At 53.5% G+C, this 17,456-nt stretch overlaps 1 protein-coding gene across 3 annotated transcripts in view; it reads right to left on the bottom strand.

Moving 5' to 3' along the window:
* Positions 1 to 598: 598 nt before the first annotated feature.
* The window catches only part of TOP3A (DNA topoisomerase III alpha), a 37,594-nt gene continuing 20,736 nt past the window's right edge, over positions 599 to 17,456 (bottom strand). For 2 of the 3 annotated variants that reach the window (XM_004712960.2, XM_045293343.1), the window contains 11 exons: positions 17,144 to 17,218; positions 13,350 to 13,432; positions 11,742 to 11,949; positions 10,010 to 10,195; positions 9,694 to 9,823; positions 8,303 to 8,416; positions 8,059 to 8,224; positions 7,092 to 7,235; positions 4,159 to 4,281; positions 2,359 to 3,059; positions 599 to 1,648 (listed from right to left, as the gene is read on the bottom strand). In XM_004712960.2, the coding sequence (XP_004713017.1) occupies positions 1,470 to 1,648; positions 2,359 to 3,059; positions 4,159 to 4,281; positions 7,092 to 7,235; positions 8,059 to 8,224; positions 8,303 to 8,416; positions 9,694 to 9,823; positions 10,010 to 10,195; positions 11,742 to 11,949; positions 13,350 to 13,432; positions 17,144 to 17,218 (2,109 nt within the window). In that variant the 3' untranslated portion in view covers positions 599 to 1,469. The remainder of the gene's footprint in view (positions 1,649 to 2,358; positions 3,060 to 4,158; positions 4,282 to 7,091; positions 7,236 to 8,058; positions 8,225 to 8,302; positions 8,417 to 9,693; positions 9,824 to 10,009; positions 10,196 to 11,741; positions 11,950 to 13,349; positions 13,433 to 17,143; positions 17,219 to 17,456) is intronic. The other variant, XM_045293342.1, reaches the window with a different exon arrangement.

Genomic DNA, 17,456 nt, shown 5'->3' with positions numbered 1-17,456 from the left:
CAAGTACACGAAAAGATGCTCGGTGTGTATCAGGGAAATTCAAAGTACAACTCTCCTGTGGTAACACTATGCCCACCAGGATGGCTTCATCTTAAAAAGACTCACAAGTGCTGGCAAAGATGTGGAGGTATTTGGTATCCATGCCCACTGAGTGGCAAAAGGTCAAGTGTTTGACTACGTGCCTTGCTACTAGGCCAACAATTCAAGCTCACAGAAGCAATTCAAAACCAGAAGGTCCTCAGAAGACTGGCCGGGCCACCTGCTTCTGAACGGGCACACAGCCTGGAAGACCGTACCGAGCAGTTCCACTCTGCACACAGGGGTCACTGCGTCAGAATCAGCTCAATGGCAACTCCCATGACCGTGCCACCCAGCAATCCCTCTCCCGGTACAGAGCCAGGCAGAACTGAAAACAGGCGTTCCAACAACCACATGAGTACTCACAGCAACACTGGACACAACAGTCAGAGGCAGAACAAACCAAACATCCTTCAACAGATGCAACGAAGTGAGGCACGCGCACACAGTGGACTACTGCTGCGACTACTACTGCTGCGACGTGGGACGGAACCCGGTGGAATGAACAAATACGACTCCACTCAGAAAATAGGCAATTTCATAAGACACAGAAAACAGATTCGTCAGTGGGAGGGGAGGGAAGATTCAAAAAGTTGTCCACCTTGATGCGCAGCCAGGGTGCAGCTCCTGATCAGACCTGAGAACAGTGCCAGGTGCCTCACCAACCAGCAGTGAATCAGGGCAATGCACAGCTCATTCTCTGCCCTGAGGGGCACCCGGGTTAGGAAGAGGGACGGGAGGAAGCTAGGTGGAATCGTTGGCACAGGGGCAAAGAGAAAGGGGACTGGTCAGCACTGGCCACTGTCTAGCCTCATGGCTCCTGCAGATGTCCCCAGACACTGCACCAACGCTCATCGAGGAACAAGAGTCTGTCATTAAAGGCACTTGAACTGCGGGCACCGTGAGTGCAGTGGTGCCCATGTCCTCCATCGATACCAGCTCAGAAGAGGAGCCGCATCCATGCATCACGTTACTCTTTCCGGGTGTCTGGTGGGCACACAGGGCCAGGCCAGGCCACTGGAGCTTGTACCAGGAGCTTGCACAGGCGAGCACAATGGTGGCCCCCAGGCACTGAGGCTGTGCACCTAGCTCCTGCCTCTGCCCTCCTTCCACAGCAGGGAAACTGCAGCTGGGGGCCCTGAGCTTCCAGCCTTTCCCCTACATGCTCACCCATAGTCTCAGGCTCCCCAGGACTTCTCAGCAGGTGCACAGGTCATTCCTGCACCTGAGCAGAGGGTGACTGTATAGTAGAGGCAGACTTCCTGGGAGCAGTGAGAAGGCACTCCCGTACCAGGGGGCCAGGTTCCCAAACCCATGTACCCCTTCCATTTCCAGTGCAGTGAGTGGCCCCTGGGCCAATGAAGTGGGGGTCCTCCCTACTGACCAGGCTGTCATTGGTTCTGAGGACAGAAGGGACGGGTGTGTCCAGGTTGGTGGCAAAGGCTGCATTTCCGGGGCTTCTTTGTCATAAGCTCAGTGGTAGAAGAACTGGCCCGGGGCCTTTTGCTTCTGGCCTCGGACCCCTGGGCCTTCCCTCTGCCTCCTTGCCAGGCTGTGGCTCCCGTAGTCCCTGTGGTCAGATGGGGAAGGGTGCGTTGAGCATGGACCCACTGAGGCATGGACACACAGGACGGGGTTCGGGGGAGGGCAATGCTTTGTGGACTTTATCCATCCAAGTGTGGGTGGTGGCACTACATGCTGACCTCGTTGCCCTCCTTAAGGGCCACCCAGCTGCAGAAGACATCATCCCTCTCTGTCCTGCCACCAGGGCACGGGGCTACTTGCCAGCAGCACGTCCCCAGTGCGGGAGGCGGTTAGCCACACTCTGACCCCCCTTCCAGCCCTGGTGCTTTTCAGTTCCTCAACAGGCCTTCTTGCTCAGCGACCCCCGGCCACCAGTCAGCCTGCCAGAAACCATGCAGCCCCTTCTTGTCCATGGGTGGGATGAGGACCTGCCCATGTTTGAAGCGTGTGAAAGGCCGAGCTGGCTGTCTTTTACACATTAATATTAAGAACACGGTTCCAGCACAGCAGTCACCATTCCTGGACTGAGGATCCAGACCTGTGCTCTACTCTTGGCTTTGTCACCCTGGGTCCCTAAGCAGGGCACTGCATCTGTTGGGACAACAGTGCATACTGGAGGAAGGCAGCAACCCTCGACTGAGGACTGCACGTGGGGCCATCCCCACTCCTGACACCCCCTGCCCCCCGTTTTGCTCCCTGAAGTGGAGACTACCACGAGAAAGGAGGGCTGATGGACATGCCCGGGGCCCACCTCACCTGGGTCCGAGTTCTCGTCTGCCCACTGGAAGAAGCCGCACTGCTGCTCTCTGGGCTTGGAGCACGTGTGGAACAGGCGCCCTTTGTTGGGTCCATCCTTCTGCACAGTCCTTGTGACGGCTGGCTGGCTGCACAGGCAGGAGGTGCCGCCACTGCCACCGTTCCCAGGTCTGCCCAGCCCAGCAAGGTGGCTCCCCGAGCCCAGCGAACTTCCCAGGGCGCTGCCAGGGGCTCTCACAGAGGAGGAAGGCGGCTCTGTTGCACTCGGTGGGCTGCTGTCGGCCCACAAGAAGAAGTTGCAGCCGCCCCCGTTGCACTTGTAGAATTGGCGGCCTTGGTTGGGGCCCTCCTTCCGCACAGTGAGCAGCACGGCCTCTTGGCCACAGTTGCAGGTCACGGAGTTGCTTGCAGCAGCAGCAGGGGGTGGTGGGAGGGCCTGGGTTTGAGCCCTGGGTGGTCCAGTCCATCTGTGACTAGGAGCCTGGGGTTGGCTGTGCTGGCTTCTGTCCATTCTGTTCAGGGACTGACTGGCTTGCAAGTGGCCTGAGGGCTGGCTGGCCGTCTGGAGAGTTCGAGGGGCCCCTCCAGAATATCTCAGGTCCAAGACTTCCCTCAGGGTCTCATCACATCCACCAATGCAGCCGACAAGTTCCAGTGGCATGGTCGCGGGAACACTGCCACGTTTGAACTTCAGCTTTAACCTAGGGAGGCCGGAGACCAGGAGAACCATGAACATCTACACACAGAAGCCCTCTCCTCAGTCCACAGAGAATGGTCCTCGGAGGAAACCAAACCTCTTCCAGGTGCCCCAGGAGCACAGCCCAGTGCAGGAGCAATGGGAAGCAGGCCCTGACTAACCATCGAGACGGAGGTCACGAGGTCACGCAGTGTCACTCGCAGCAGCAGCCTCGGAGGGCTCCAGGGCTCCTTTCCAAGGCAGCGCACACCGCTGCTGCACGGACACTAAGAGCCAGGTGTGTTTCCACTTCAAGCTGTGTACCTTCGGGTTTTCTAGCGGCAACCTCACTTGTCATAACGCCATCCACTCAATGCAACCACAGGCAGGAAGTCGCCTGCTTATCCTGACGTTAGACTTATAAATGCACACTGCCTTTTTCTCGGCTTTGGAAAACTAGGCACTTTACTATAAAAACATGTTATAGTAAACATGTTTGTTTGTTATTTTTTAAAAAGAAATTGAAATTTTTACAAGAAATGGCTGCTTTGCGATGATTGGTATATATTGAGACATAACCCACAATGACCCACATCAAAGTTTGTAAAGGGGTTTTGCGACCACAATCTTTGAGCATCACTGTCTATATTAGGAAGCCCTGGTGGTGCAGGGGATGAAACTGGGTCGCTAACTGAAAGGTCAGCAATTCAAACCCTCCACTGGCCTGTGGGAGAAAGGTGGAAGCTTGCTCCGTGCAGACGTGCAGCCTTGGGAACCCCGTGGAGCGGCGGGACTGTCTTTCAGGGTTGCTGTGAGTTAGTATCCACTTGTCAGCGGTGGGTCTAGTTTGTTTTTTTTTAACGTTTGAATGCCACAAATTGTAAGTGAACGTGCTTCCAAGGTCATCAGAGCAATGGCTTACTGGGAGAGGGTAGGGCAAGTTGTCTCCTGGGTTCCGTCATGATATGGGGAGAGGCCCTCCTGTCCAACCTGTCCGGGGGAAATGCTCCCTGGGAAGCACGGGGACGCTGGGTACAATAGAACTCTAAGGTGCCCCTGAGTGACAGCTCCCTGGGTGGCTCCGTCTGTACTTTATTGGGTGGCATACTTGAGCACCAACTCACCTGTATATGGGTTGTGGCTGACACACTGGGCACACACTCTCATCCCTGCTGGCTTCCAGGACGAAGTCAGGAAACCACACGGCTGACCGGCAGGTGGGGAACCCCATGCAGCTGAGATAGAACCTGGGGAGGCAGGAGCAAAGGGTCAGAAAGAGACACCAGGCACCGGAGGATTTTCTCAGCTCAGCAGGGGGACCCAGGGTCTCGAGGCTGCCATGTCCCAGGGACGTCTCCCTCTGCTGCCTCTGGACACAGAGCTGCACTGTCACGACAACGAGTGACAGGGGAGCTTATTGCCTGCACCCCTAAAACAGGAACAGGGTGCCGGCCTTGTCCTCTTTAACAGCCAGGCAAGGGATGCTTCGGTGGGCTGCCCCTTTCTGGTGCTTGCTATCTGCTCTCACACCTCAGTTGGTTTCTTCCCCATTACAAGTCTGATGGTGGGGGTGGGGAAGGAAGTAGGACCACCAGCACCCTCAGGCACCTCTGACCAGAGCTTGGAAAGGCCTGTTACCAGCCTGGGATGTACAGTAGTGAGCAGGGAGCTGAAACGCGATCTGTCTACCAGACAAGGACCTTCTCCTATAACGCCAACACTACGTCTTTCTAAGCCGACATTTCTTGGCACCTTCAAATCACAAAACCAGGGTTTGTCTAGGCAACATACACATGACCAGCATCATCCCGAGTGTGCCAGGTGACTAGACCAGAAAAACCACACACAAAACCCCTCAATTATTGAAACAGCAGATTCACAACTCCAAAAACCAGAAATCTCCGCTAGGTGAGCTCCGCTAAATAAGCCCCAGGTCCCTGAGTGACTCAGGGATGCATTCTTTTGCTGTCAAGTGGTGCCGTAGATATTTCTAGTCTCACTGTGTGAGGAAGCACCAGACCACTTTCCATAGGGGTTGTATGCTTTACAGCCCTACCAGCAGTGTCTGAGGCTTCCCTTCTCTCCACACTCTCCGCAACACTGCTTTTTGGAATTGTGCTCTCAATCAATGCCGGGATCAAGTGATATCTCACAGTTGTTTTGACTTGTCTCTCTTGGTGGACTAGTGATTGCCAGCATTTCTTCACACACCTGTTGGCCAACTCGATGTCTTCTGCGGAAAGCCGCCTGGTACTTCCTCAAACGATTAGGAATAGAAGTACTGTATAGGTCAGCAATTGTGCTACTTGCATAGATCCTACTGAAACACAGTACCAAGAGATACATGCACACCCATGCGCACCCCAGCATTACTTACAGTATCAAGCAGATGGAAACATCTCTCAAGTGCCCATCAGTGAGACAATGGATACATAACCTCACACACAATGTTAAAGAAGAAAGATTAAGCTGTGAAACACCTCAGGACATTATTACTCTGAGGGAAACCAGCCAATTACACAGGTCACGTTCTGCAGGAGAGCAAAACAAAACAAGACAAAAACCAAGAAAAGGTTTTCATACCAAAGAATCCCACTTCCAGGGGTGAAAGGTGCAAGGAGGGAAGGGGAAGTAACAGGCTAGAGAGAAGACAGGTGTTAATTTAGGTGGAGGAGAGAATGTGCTACAAGAGGGAGGTGGGCAGAGAGAGAGAGAGAGAAACAGGGCAAGCCATTGGGTGCCCTATAACGTTGTTGAATACAAAAGATGATGCTCTGATCTATAAACCCTCATGGAACTCACAACCAAAAGTTCTAAAACACACACAAGACCCTTGTGGCCACCAGCGATCCCTGCTGCTGCGTCTGGTCTCTCCCAGCTGGGGCGGCCTCCCCTTCACCAAATACAGGCCTGGAGACTGAATGAAGAAACCATGCTCTTCCTTCCGGACTTCCAGCAGCAAAAAGGCAGTGCTGTGGTACCGGAGACCGGCAGGGTCGAGAGAGAGAAGCAGTGGTCAACGGTGGCCAAGCCCCAAGAGACAGTGATATTCCCAGGCCATGTGCTCTGTGCCTTGGGGCTGGGGTGGGCTTAGCCTTTAGGGGCCACTCACGCTCAGCTTCCTTTACCTAGATTTGGAGGCGCTGCGAGGGGGATGAGGTTTTTAAGGGCCAGGGATGGGTTTTCCTAAGGTTACTACTCTAAAGTCCATTTTCACCCTTAAAAAAAATAAAATAAAAAAAGAGGCAGTGAAGAATTCTACATCTAGTGCTTACTAAGTAAGGCTACGTGGCCCGGAAACAAGCCGTCAAAGGCCCCCCCACACTGGGCGCGCACACTGCTGGCGGCTGTCAGGCTCCGGTGAGACAACGTCCTGAAGCACCTGGCACCGTATCAGCCACAAACAGCACGTGACAAGCACGGCTCCCTGCTCCTGAACAGGCCTTTCCCTGGGCGCGTCTTCCAGGGGCTGGGCACTGGGGATAAACTTGATTCTTGGGATAAACTCCTGTACTGACCATCACAAGGGACCCGGGATTTCAGACCCAAGACTAGATGGGAAAAAGACTGGTACGTGTTAAATGCCCACCTGTATCAGGCACTGTGCTAGGTCCCTGGCCCCTTCCTTCACTGCTGACCTTTACCCAGCGCTATGGGTATAACTACTGACCTTCCTTTATGGAAGGAGAAACGGGTCTCAGAGGAGCCGTGCAGCCTGCTTAGAGTCACAAACCTCACACACAGTAGGAATGCACTTGAATCCAGCCCTATCTGGTCCAAAGGCCATGCACCTCAGTTTGCCACAACTGGGTGAAGGGCATCCTGTCCCTGGGGAACAGAAACCTCCCCATCACCCATCCCCAGCCCGCTTCCTCGGACTCTCACAGAATTCCACACGGGAACATCTGGTCCCAGCTGGTTCCCATCATCTCTCCCAAGACTAGCGCAGGCCTGCGCTTACACGGTGACACACAACGAGACGGCTGGGGCCTCTCAGACAGCTGGGTGATGAACACAGCATGGGCGGGGGACAGAGGAGCAGACACAGGGCACTGACCCGCCATTCTTCCTGGTCTTGAGCACCATGTCCTTGTTGCACTGAGGGCATTTCCTGATGGGTTCCGGCATGGCAGGGTAGATCTCCTCCTGCTGGGTCAGCTGGGCTCCTTCCCCAAAGTACTGGGACAAGGCCTCGTCCAGCCTGTGGAAAAAGGCCAGGATGCATTCCAGCAAAGGCATTTGCAACATCTACCCCTGGACACTGCAAGCATGGGACCTCAGGACCCAGACAGCTGGTGCGGTCACAGGTCAGACACAGAGGATGGGAGCAGAGAGAGGGCTGGACACCTCCCTGGTCCTGACTTCCTGATTCTCAGCTCCCGGGCAATCCGGGAAGGAACTCGGCTACTGGCAGACAAGGCAGTGGCCGCTCTCCTCTGCCCGGTCGCTGCTGCACACTTAAACAAAAGTAGTGGCAAAGTGCTGTGCACACCCCCAGAAGTGTCTGTCTGGTGGCAGCTTAAACCAGCCAATGTCTCTCTTTCCAGAATTGGTGTGGGACAGACAACAGGTCGCTTCTAATAAAAGTGGCACACGCTGCCTGATAAATAAGCACGCTCTGTCCTCCAGAGAACAAGCAGTCACACGCCAGGGCCTGGGTTTGCTGATGAGCGAGCGCGTGCTGCCTGCTAAGTCAAGGGAGGCGTCGTAGAAGGGCATTTCTAAAGCAAACAGCTCAGTGTGACGGGACAGGTTTCTAAACTGACAAAAGCTCTGTGGAAGGAAAAGACAGAACTCAGAGGAGGCAGGTTCAAAGGTCAGTGAACACTGTACCCCAGGCCCACGTAGCAAGTCAGTGGTGAGGGTGAGGTCATCTGGCAGTGGCTCAGCACCCAAAAGCACACAGGATATAAAGAATGACACCACATTTTTTCTGCTGAATCATGCCCCTCAAACTTATTAGGGAAATTATTCACCATGGCCCACTCAGTGACCTCGGGGACAGACCAGGATCCAGAACTCACTTCTTAGCTTTTGCCACTGCCTCAATGAACACCTGCTTGTATTTCTGGACTTGCTGTCTCAGAACCACAGATTTGTCCTTCTTGCCCTCACAGATCAGCTTCAGGTCAGCTTCCAGCTCGGCCCGGAGGTCCGGCTTAGACATCTGATAGCCCATGGAATCGTAGCCTGTAAGGAGAACACCGTGGTGAGGACCCCCCAGGACATGAGCTCCCCTTCCTGGGGCTGTGGCCCTGCCCCACTTACCTTCCACAAGCCCCATTCCCAGGTGCCCCGGGAGAAACCGCTTGTCTGCCGTGAGCCCCACGTACATGCGGGCTTTAATGGTCTCAATGTGCTCTGCGTGGGTGGCATCAGTACCTGAAAGTCATTGCTCGGTTACTCTGAGGTCAAGACAGGCACGGCTGAGCGGACTGCGGCGCCTCACTCACAGGGGCCCTTGCCCTCCAGTCATGCCCTGGTCAGAGAGCCCAAGACATCACAGCAGCAGCCGTGCCTCTCGTGTGTGCACGTGCGCATGTGCGGCGCATGCTTCCATACCTGCTCACTCCCCGCAGCCCATCCTGGTCTCCCTCTAATCCCTCCTCCCACTCCCATCACAGAGCCTGGGGTGGAGCCCACATCAACTAAGACGTGACTACAACATGCCCAGGCCCATCCCCTAGGCTATGGTCTGAGAGCTCTTTGCACTATTAGCTCGCCATTAGGGAAACACATCCGAGATCACAATGAGGTCCCTTTCATATCTACTGGAGGGCTGGAGTCGAAAAATCAGCTAACAAGTGCTGGTGAAGATGTGAAGCGACTGAAAACTTCAACCACTGCAGGTGGACTGCAGGTATCGCTGACTTTGGAAAACTTTGGAAAACTCAGGCAGTTCCTCAGAAAGTGCAACATCAAGTTGGTGTTCTACTCCTAGGTTTATACCCAGAGAACGAACAGGTGTTCAATAAAAACAGTACGTATGAATGTTCACAGCAGCATTATTCATATTAGCCACAAAGTGGAAACAATCTGAACGTCCTTCTACTGATGAACGGCAAATAAGCTGTGGTCTTTCTACACAGGGACTATCACGCCACCTGAGAAGGAACTTCTGACACACGTGACTACGGGGCTGAGCCGTGGAAGAAGTCACAAGAGGCTGCCTGCTGTGTGTATCCATGTATGTGAAATCCTCAGAATAGGCAAAACCAGACAGAAGGCAGATGCCTGGCTGCCAGTGACTTGGGGGTTTAAGAGAGAACCGGAATGACACAGGGACATGGTTTTTTATGGTGATGGTGATGGTTATATACGTCTGTGATACGTGAAGCTCTGCAGTCCACGTGTCAGGTACTCAAACTCAGGCTGAAATCGCTGACTGTGGCGCTATCAGACCCAGGCTTCCAGAGCTCCCAACCCTGGTGAACAAGGGTGAGTTCTTCACCTCGCATCACTCACTGCCACAGAGTCCCTGCGGACTCGCAGCCACCCCGTGGGTGTCCAAGGCTGTCCCTGTTGTCAGGAGTACAAAGCCCAGGCTTCCTCCCGAGGACTGTCTCTACATAGAACAGTGGGACCCCTCCGTTCCAGAGGTGGTGTGAAGATGACATGAGACACGGAGGTGGTCATTCCCACGGCCCCAAGTTACTGACCAATGCCATGCTTTTCCATGAGGGCAATGAGGTCGGCTTCGGTGAGCAGCTGCGGTGGGCTGGTCTCCCCGTCCACCATCTCCACAGTGCTGGGCTGGAAGCGGGAGCCTCTCTCATAGACAGGGATCGTCTGCAGAGAGCAGCAGAAGCTTCCGTCAGATCATGCTGTTGCCAGGCTCAGGAAAAGACACCCGCATTTCAAAGAATACGGTTCTGCTCCATCGGACGGCACCAGGGCTGGGGACATAACTGTCTCCCTGCTTCCTGCGGCCCTTGGGGCCAAGCACTCTGCCCTCTGCCGCGACTGATTCTTCACCTTGTCACTCCAGTGATCATATGGATACACGTCCAGGTAGTTCCGGGCCAGAACCATGAGGCCATGGGCCACAAAGCGCTCCTGAGCGATGTCAATCTCTACTGTCGTCTCCTGCCCCTGGGCGTCCTGGGAGCAGCAAGCGAGGAAATGGCGAACAATGAACTCATACAGTCGCTGCTCATCTCCCTTTGAAGAAAAACAGAGTCTGAAAAGTTCACCAAAAAGATCAACTCTTAAGGGTGTTGGCCTTATCAGTGGTTGAAACCTGGGCCGAGTCCCTTTCAGCCAGTTCTAAACCAGGCAGGGCACGTCTCTGGTGTCTGTGAGTGCAGGTTGTGGGACTCCACAATTCGAATCAGGCTAAGACCTGCAAGGGATCCCTTGTGATAAAAACTCAATCTGAACAGAAAAGCTGATCCAAGCAGAGCAAGTTGGCAAGAGACTCCCTAGCCTACAGAACACTCAATGGCAGGCAGCCTGAGGACAACTTATGACCACCTGATGGTATGCGTGCAAGTATTTTATGGACACAATCAAAGAGTTCTTCCTTAGGTGAGTTTCTATGGGACAAATCATCAGAGATTTGGCGGAGATCAACTCCAACTGACGGCCCATCATTATGACGGCCCATCATTCTCCTTCTAATAGTTTATTCCAAGGAGATAATGAGAGACCGGCACAAATATTTATGTACGAAGATGCTAACTCTAGTATATTAGATATTAAACAATTATAAACAACCCAAATATCAAAAATAGATTTAGCAAAATAAATTAGGTAATCATTAAAAACCCCACTTTTAAAGACTATTTCAGCCTGGGGGAAATGCTTGTGAGATAAAACTGGGGGGGGGGGGGAAGTAATGTCATAAAATAGAAAGCCACTTCTAAAGTTATCTGAGGTTCATCTTTTGCAATAAAAATATTATATACATGCATAGAAACAAGGTAGTGCATGTTAGCAGGTGGGATCGGATGCGTGGGTTTTCTTCCATATTTTCTAACATGCGCATGTCTCTCTTTGAGAAGAATGGAAAGCCATACAGACTGTTACGGGGAAAACACAATCAAACGTACTGAACTTTGCACTGAGCCTGCAGCTGTACAACAGCTTAAACAGCCCCTGCCCTCAGGAAGCCCTCCCCGCTGGGGAAATAAGAAGAAAAGCTGTACAACACTTAGGAATCTCTAAGTGTGAAGATTCTATAAGGAGTGTGGATTAATGTTTCAAGACAGAGAGGGACAATCTTTTCCTTTCCTTTTTAAAGAGATAGACAATCTTTGAATGATGGACAGAATGTTATTCTTTTCAGTAGCAAGGCAATCCAGTTCTGTGTGGGCAAGGGCTTAAGATGGGCATGGGTGTGGGCAGTGGTAGGGACAGGCACAGTGGACGCTGGGGCGGTAAGGATGGTAAGCGTGGTGGTGGGTGTGGGCATGGCAGAAGGTATGGTGAGTGTGTGTAGTGGATATGGGTGAGGGTAGGGCAGAATGACAGCGAGTGAGGGCATGACAGAGGCCAGTCTGTGTGTGGCGGGTCAGGGGAGAAGCTGGAGTGCCTGACAGAGTGGTCAGGGAGGCTGCACAGAGCATGCACCCTTTCCCTGTGAAAGAGAACTGTGACTCCTGATAGGGAAGAAGAATTTCAAAATCACTTATTCCCCAAAACAGGCGCCTCGGGAGTGAATTCAGACCGTACGACTGTGATGGCCGGAGTGTACTTAGGAACTAACCTGCAGGCTGCTGGTGTATTTGGTGGGGTGAATGGGAGGGTGGGCTTGGTCGGACTTATTCCCGTTGCGGGGCGTAGGGCCACCCCGATCTAGAATGCTCTGGGCGAAGGCCCCCCAGCGAGGATCTGGGACCTGCTGCTCCACCAGCACCATCAGGTTGAGGTCTTTGGGGAAGATATTTGTTTCCGTTCGAGGATAGCTGATGTACCTGAGCAAGGGCAAGCAGAAAGAACGAGATGCTGAGTGACCGGAGCCAATCAGAAAGGACAGGATTTTCGGCAATCACTGTTCTAGGGAAAAATAAAAGTAAGCACAAGATCCATTCATACCAAAGGCAGAAGCTATGGCGTCTAGGGCAAGGAGCAAGCATGGGGACAGTTGATGGTGCTGACGTGGGCAGTAGAAGATGGAGATCCCCAGGAGGAAGGGAAACCAAGGAGTGGGAGGAGCAAACTGATGCGGGGCTTGATTAATAGTTTAGATGATGGGATACAGTCAATGATCAGAAATGTCACCCCCCCTCCCCCGTTGGTGATAATGATAACAAAAAGGCAAACAGAGGAATAAAAAGAAACAGCAGGGTCACTTTGTGGTTTGTAAACAGTTCAGCTAGACCCCAAGGCCGGCTGACTTCCGAAAGTGCCCATCTGACACAGCCACCTGGGTCACCACATGGAGATGCCCTGAGCTGGGGCCCAGGACCCGCTGGGAGAGCCTGGGGTGGCAGCAGCACCGTGCCCATCTTCACCTGACACAAGGCGAAGGAGCGATGCTGCCGGCAGACACCCTACAGAGCGCGCAGCGCACTGCAAGCAGCTATTAGCACAGACACTGCCAGCGCTGGTTGGCGGTCCCCACCCACGGCAGGAACCCTGAGAAAAGGCTGCCCGTCTGCAGACACTCACCCTGCTGGTAACACAGCGGGTCTCCAGAAGTCGGGACTGACTTGACAGCAACTAACAACGGGAGTCACGTCCAAACAGCAGACAGACTTTACAAATGTGCAATGACTATAGGGACCACAGTCTTTTCTCACATCAAAATTTGGAACTCCCCATGTGGGACTTACAGGGACACGAGGAGTGCCTCTCACCTCCGCAGGTGCCTGGTCACGTGGGGACGCAGCTGGAGCGCTCACAGCCCCATGGAAGGGATGCTTTGCCACGGTCCTGCAGCACTGAGGTGCCCCTGCTTCCTGCTGGGCCCTGGAGAGATGCTGCGGCGCGTGTGTGTGTGTGTGTGTGTGTGTGTGTGTGTGTGTGTGTGTGTGTGAATAATAGGATGAATTTACCCTGGGGGCTCTTAGTTTAGGATACACGGATTTTGAGCATCTTTTCCCCGCCAGACGAGATCACTGAGTAGATCACCGCCAGCAGCGATCCTAACAGGATCTGCAGGGGCAGGGAGCTTCACCTTTCTCCCAGGGGCGGCTGATAGGTTTGAACCGCCGGCTCTGCCAGCTGACCGCGTCCTCGACAGTGCCAACAGGGCTCCTCCTTCAGGGGCAGGGCCACATTTTAGACCATTGGTAGTTCCCTGCTAAGCTCTATTTCTAACGGGGTCCATCCTGAAGATGCCCAAATCTCCACCCCCATCCAGAGCACTTACCCTTGAGTGTAGAGTCTTTCGGCCAGCCTCATGGTTTCTTTCGCGTTTATTCTCAGTTTGCGTGAAGCCAGCTTCTCCAGCTCCTGCGACGTGAGACAACAGGTGCGTTAGGGGAGGTGCTCACAGGCCCTGAAGAGCACAGCCTCGTCTTCCAGAACACACGCTGCTGCTGTCACGTGGGGGAAAGACCGGTGTCCTCAGTGGCAGTGACACGGGACAACTGGTAGAAAAGAGGCAAAAACGGCCTTGCTGGAGAGCCACGTCCTCTGTGCCCTGCCGAACTACGTGCAATCCCAGCCTTTGGCTCAACACGGTATACGGCCTACATGTTTAACCAACATGGCCCCTCATACTCTCACATGACTTGGAATTACGCACTTATCCATACAGAAGGGCCAATTTACTACACAGCCAGCGGGCTGGGTCCTGCAGCAATTCTGTCACAGTGTCACAGTGTGGGCCTTAATGAGCCAGCACATTTCTCAGGACCTGGGCTTCCTCACGGGTAGGATTAAATGAGCACTTATTCCCCAAACTGGACAAATCTTAAAAAGACAGACTCTAGATTCCAAGCTCGACTCAATCAATCGCCAGGGAAGGGAGCGGGATTTGTTAGAAGGGCATCACACTTGGTCGAGGGGCAGAGGAAAAGAGGAAGGCACTTGATGAGTTGGCCTGACACGAGGCAGTCAGGACGGGCTCCAGCACAGGACAACTGCGAGGAAGGAGCAGGACCGGGCAGTGTTGTGCTCTCTCATACAAAGGGTGGCTATGGGTCGGCACCGGCACCGACTCACGTTACCTAACATCACGACCCGTGCGGAGGGTGGTTTTCACAGGCAAGCAAGGGGAAAAGAGTTAGAAGGCAGGGTCCCCGCACCTGGCTGCCCACGAGCAGCATGGGGATGCTCCCTAACATCCAGAGTCCCAGGTCCACAGCAAACTTAAAAAACCCCTGGACTAGAGACCAGAAACTTAAACATCTCACTGACCCATCAGCTGGGCTCATGGTCAGAACCACGCAGGTTCCACCAGTCTAGATCCATGCTGTCCACAGGAGACTGTCGCCACCTCACAGGACCCCCAGCACACAAAGGGACAAGCAGGGTGGGCACTGGAGTCTGGGCGCCTGGAGCAGAAGGAAGCTTGACTAACAGCTAACTCTAAGTCCTATTCCCCTGCCTGCACAAGGAGAGGCACAGTGTGGACCCCTCAGGGCTATCAGGGATTCAATCGGCTATGTGCTAGTGCCATTTCTGAGAAACACACCCTCGGTGCTTGCCTGTCCAGTGTTGTGCCCGGCTCCTCACACCAGGTGTGCAGGCAGCCCTGCGAACCTGTCCTAGTGTCCACAACTGTGGGGTTAAGGGTAAGAGGGGGTTGTTCCCCACACACAACAGTGTGTAACTACAGCCACACAACCTGGCACAGAGCCTACAGGCAGCAGCTCGGCCAAGGTCTGCGGCCTCCCACCTATGGCAGGAGCCCAGCAGCCTGACCGCAGCCCAGGAAAGCACAGGAGGCGGGAGGAAAGGAGTCTATCAGCACCAGCTGTGGACTCTGCCCCTGACATTGGGTTTTTTACACACTGTCCCCCACCCCACCCCCTACTGGAAGTCAGTACACCTGCCCATTAGGGTCCTATGGCCTCGTTCTCCTCAGCACAGAGCGATGGTGCTGCATCGCGTTCAGGCAGGATGTTCCTCTCATCTATGCGCTGTGGGAGGCCACAGTGGCTACATCAGCTTGGTCCTCCCTTCCATTTCCCGAGGTCTAAATGTTAAAGGAGCAGGTACTTGAACACAACTGTGTTCAATGGATCATTTCTGCCTCGAGCCACTCACACTCCTCACTAATTCCAGTCTCTCTTACTCTCTGGCCTTAGGGCAGGACCTGGGATCTGGAGCATACATCTCCTGCCAACTTGGAAGAGAGGGAGGGAAACCACGCAATGGCTGCACTTAAGCAAATCGTCCAGTGAAGAATGGCTGGCATTCATGGGAATACACTGAAATCCAGCCAGCTGAGAGGTTCTGGTTCCATAGGCCAGAGATGCAGCCCAGATATGAGTGGACAGAAGATGCAACAGGCAGCTGTACACCTTACCTAGCATCCCTCGCTCTGATACCAGCGCACTCATCAACTCCGTGATCACAGAATGGCCTCTCCAGGTGATGGTCCCAGAGAAGCAGCAGCCATCAAACAGAGCTGACCCCATTGACAGGAGCAGCTCATGGAAAACCCTTCCCACGGAGCTGTGCCCGGGAGTGGTGGCGTGCGGTCACTGGTGGCAGGTGCACCTCGCTTTTGGCAGCAGTCTGTGCTCACGAGCTGGTTACTGAGAAGGGTGGTGCCAGGGGGCTCAAGGCAGATTTATGGGCTTGGTTGGTGGAGATGGCCCCCACCCCAAGGACCTAAGACTCTGAGGTGATAAGGGAAGTGTCTCCTGGGAAACTAGCAGCCCTGACTTTCAGGAATTCTGACAGGGGTCAGGTGGGAACAGCAACCAGGAACTTGCATTAACCTGGGCTGTAACACAGGTGGTCAGAGAATTTCACTTTGGGAAACATCACCCCATTCCCCAGTGCTTTCCCCTGGATGACAGACGACATTCTTCATGGCCAGCAGGGCAATGGTCAGTGGTCCTTTCCCCATGCTGCTACTCTGACAACCCTGCTGACTGGACGTCACCCTTTCTAACCAGGAGGATCAAACACATCTGTCTCCGCCATGATCACCCTGTAACTTTCTCCTCACGGACCCACCCCTTCCAGAGCTGCCCCTGAGCAGTGTTAACTAGAGTTTTCCCACAGAACAGCGCCAGGAAAGGGTGCTCCTGATGTGACTGACCCAGATTGGTGTCCCACAGGGACGGCCCTCATTGGGCTCAGTGTCTGAGGAGCCTCACTCTAAGGGAGGCTTCATAACAGATATCCAAAATGCTGTTTACGCAGATGATGCAGCAAGATGGAAGAAAGGTTTGGGTGAATGCTAACAAAAATATGCTTACTGAAAAACAGGACGATACATTTACTACCCATTTTGACCAAAGATTCTATAAGAGAATCCTGATCAAAAGAAGGGAAACGTGAACCAGAATTTCAAACTCACATCTAGAATCCAGATTTTCTAGAGCCATGGAGTGAGCACACCCCTCAAATGACTGCCCTGAGATAACTTTAAATTTCATTCCAAACTGTCGCCCAAGGTCTTTAAGCCACACAATCGTTTTGCGTAATTTATAAAAAATCTTTGTCTTATGCATTACGCTCTTTTAAGGGTCTGCCTCAATGCGATAAAACTGACAACAGCAACCTGAAAGGTGAGACAGAAGTGGAGTGGGCAGTGAGTTTACTGAAATGGTGGGGGGAGGGGAGAGGAGGTGATGGGGACAGGACGACCCAGACCACTCAGAAAAGGAGGGTCAACAGGTCACACAACTCAAAAATGTTAGCAATGTCACTGAAGTGTACATGGAGAAACCGTTCATTTTTCTGTGAATATTCTCAGCAACAAAACACACATGATAACAAGACAGAAGTCCACTGATCATTATGTAAAGATGGTGAGGTGGTAAACAGTTTGTCTTTCTGTTTTTGTTTTCCAAACGTCACACAGCATACCTAATGAATTTGAAAATGGAAAAGTGGCATCATTCGACGCATGCAGATCCTGGATCCTGCCCTGGGCTCCCCCGTTTCCCAGGCGCTTTCCTGAACCCTGTGCAGGGAGACCTGTCCCAACACCACCAAGCCCATGCTACTGAACAGTGGGATCATCCCCCTGGAACATACCACGGTGTCTAGAGCTTGAGGCCTCCACTTACTCTTCGGCTTGGAGCGGACATCCACCACCGTTGCTGTAGGATCCTAGAAAGCCAGGCAGAGAGAAGACCAGGTCCACCTTCCCGCTCCTCAGCCCGATTTCCTGGGACCTCCCTGCTCCACCCCAGATGGCACTGGCATGACAGGTGAGCTGGTGCTAGAGGGCCCCGATCTGATGCAGGTGTTTAGCCAACAGTGTGGTGGCAACTCCCCCCGCCCCGCCAAATCACACCCACAAGCCAGTGTGCTCCCCCTCCAATGCCGGGGAAACACACAGCTAGCA

This window comes from Echinops telfairi, unplaced genomic scaffold, assembly GCF_000313985.2.
Source record: "Echinops telfairi isolate 266 unplaced genomic scaffold, ASM31398v2 ScPeMD7_2010;HRSCAF=2546, whole genome shotgun sequence".
Classification (NCBI taxonomy): domain Eukaryota; kingdom Metazoa; phylum Chordata; class Mammalia; order Afrosoricida; family Tenrecidae; genus Echinops; species Echinops telfairi.
This window is presented reverse-complemented; position numbering and strand designations above follow the sequence as displayed.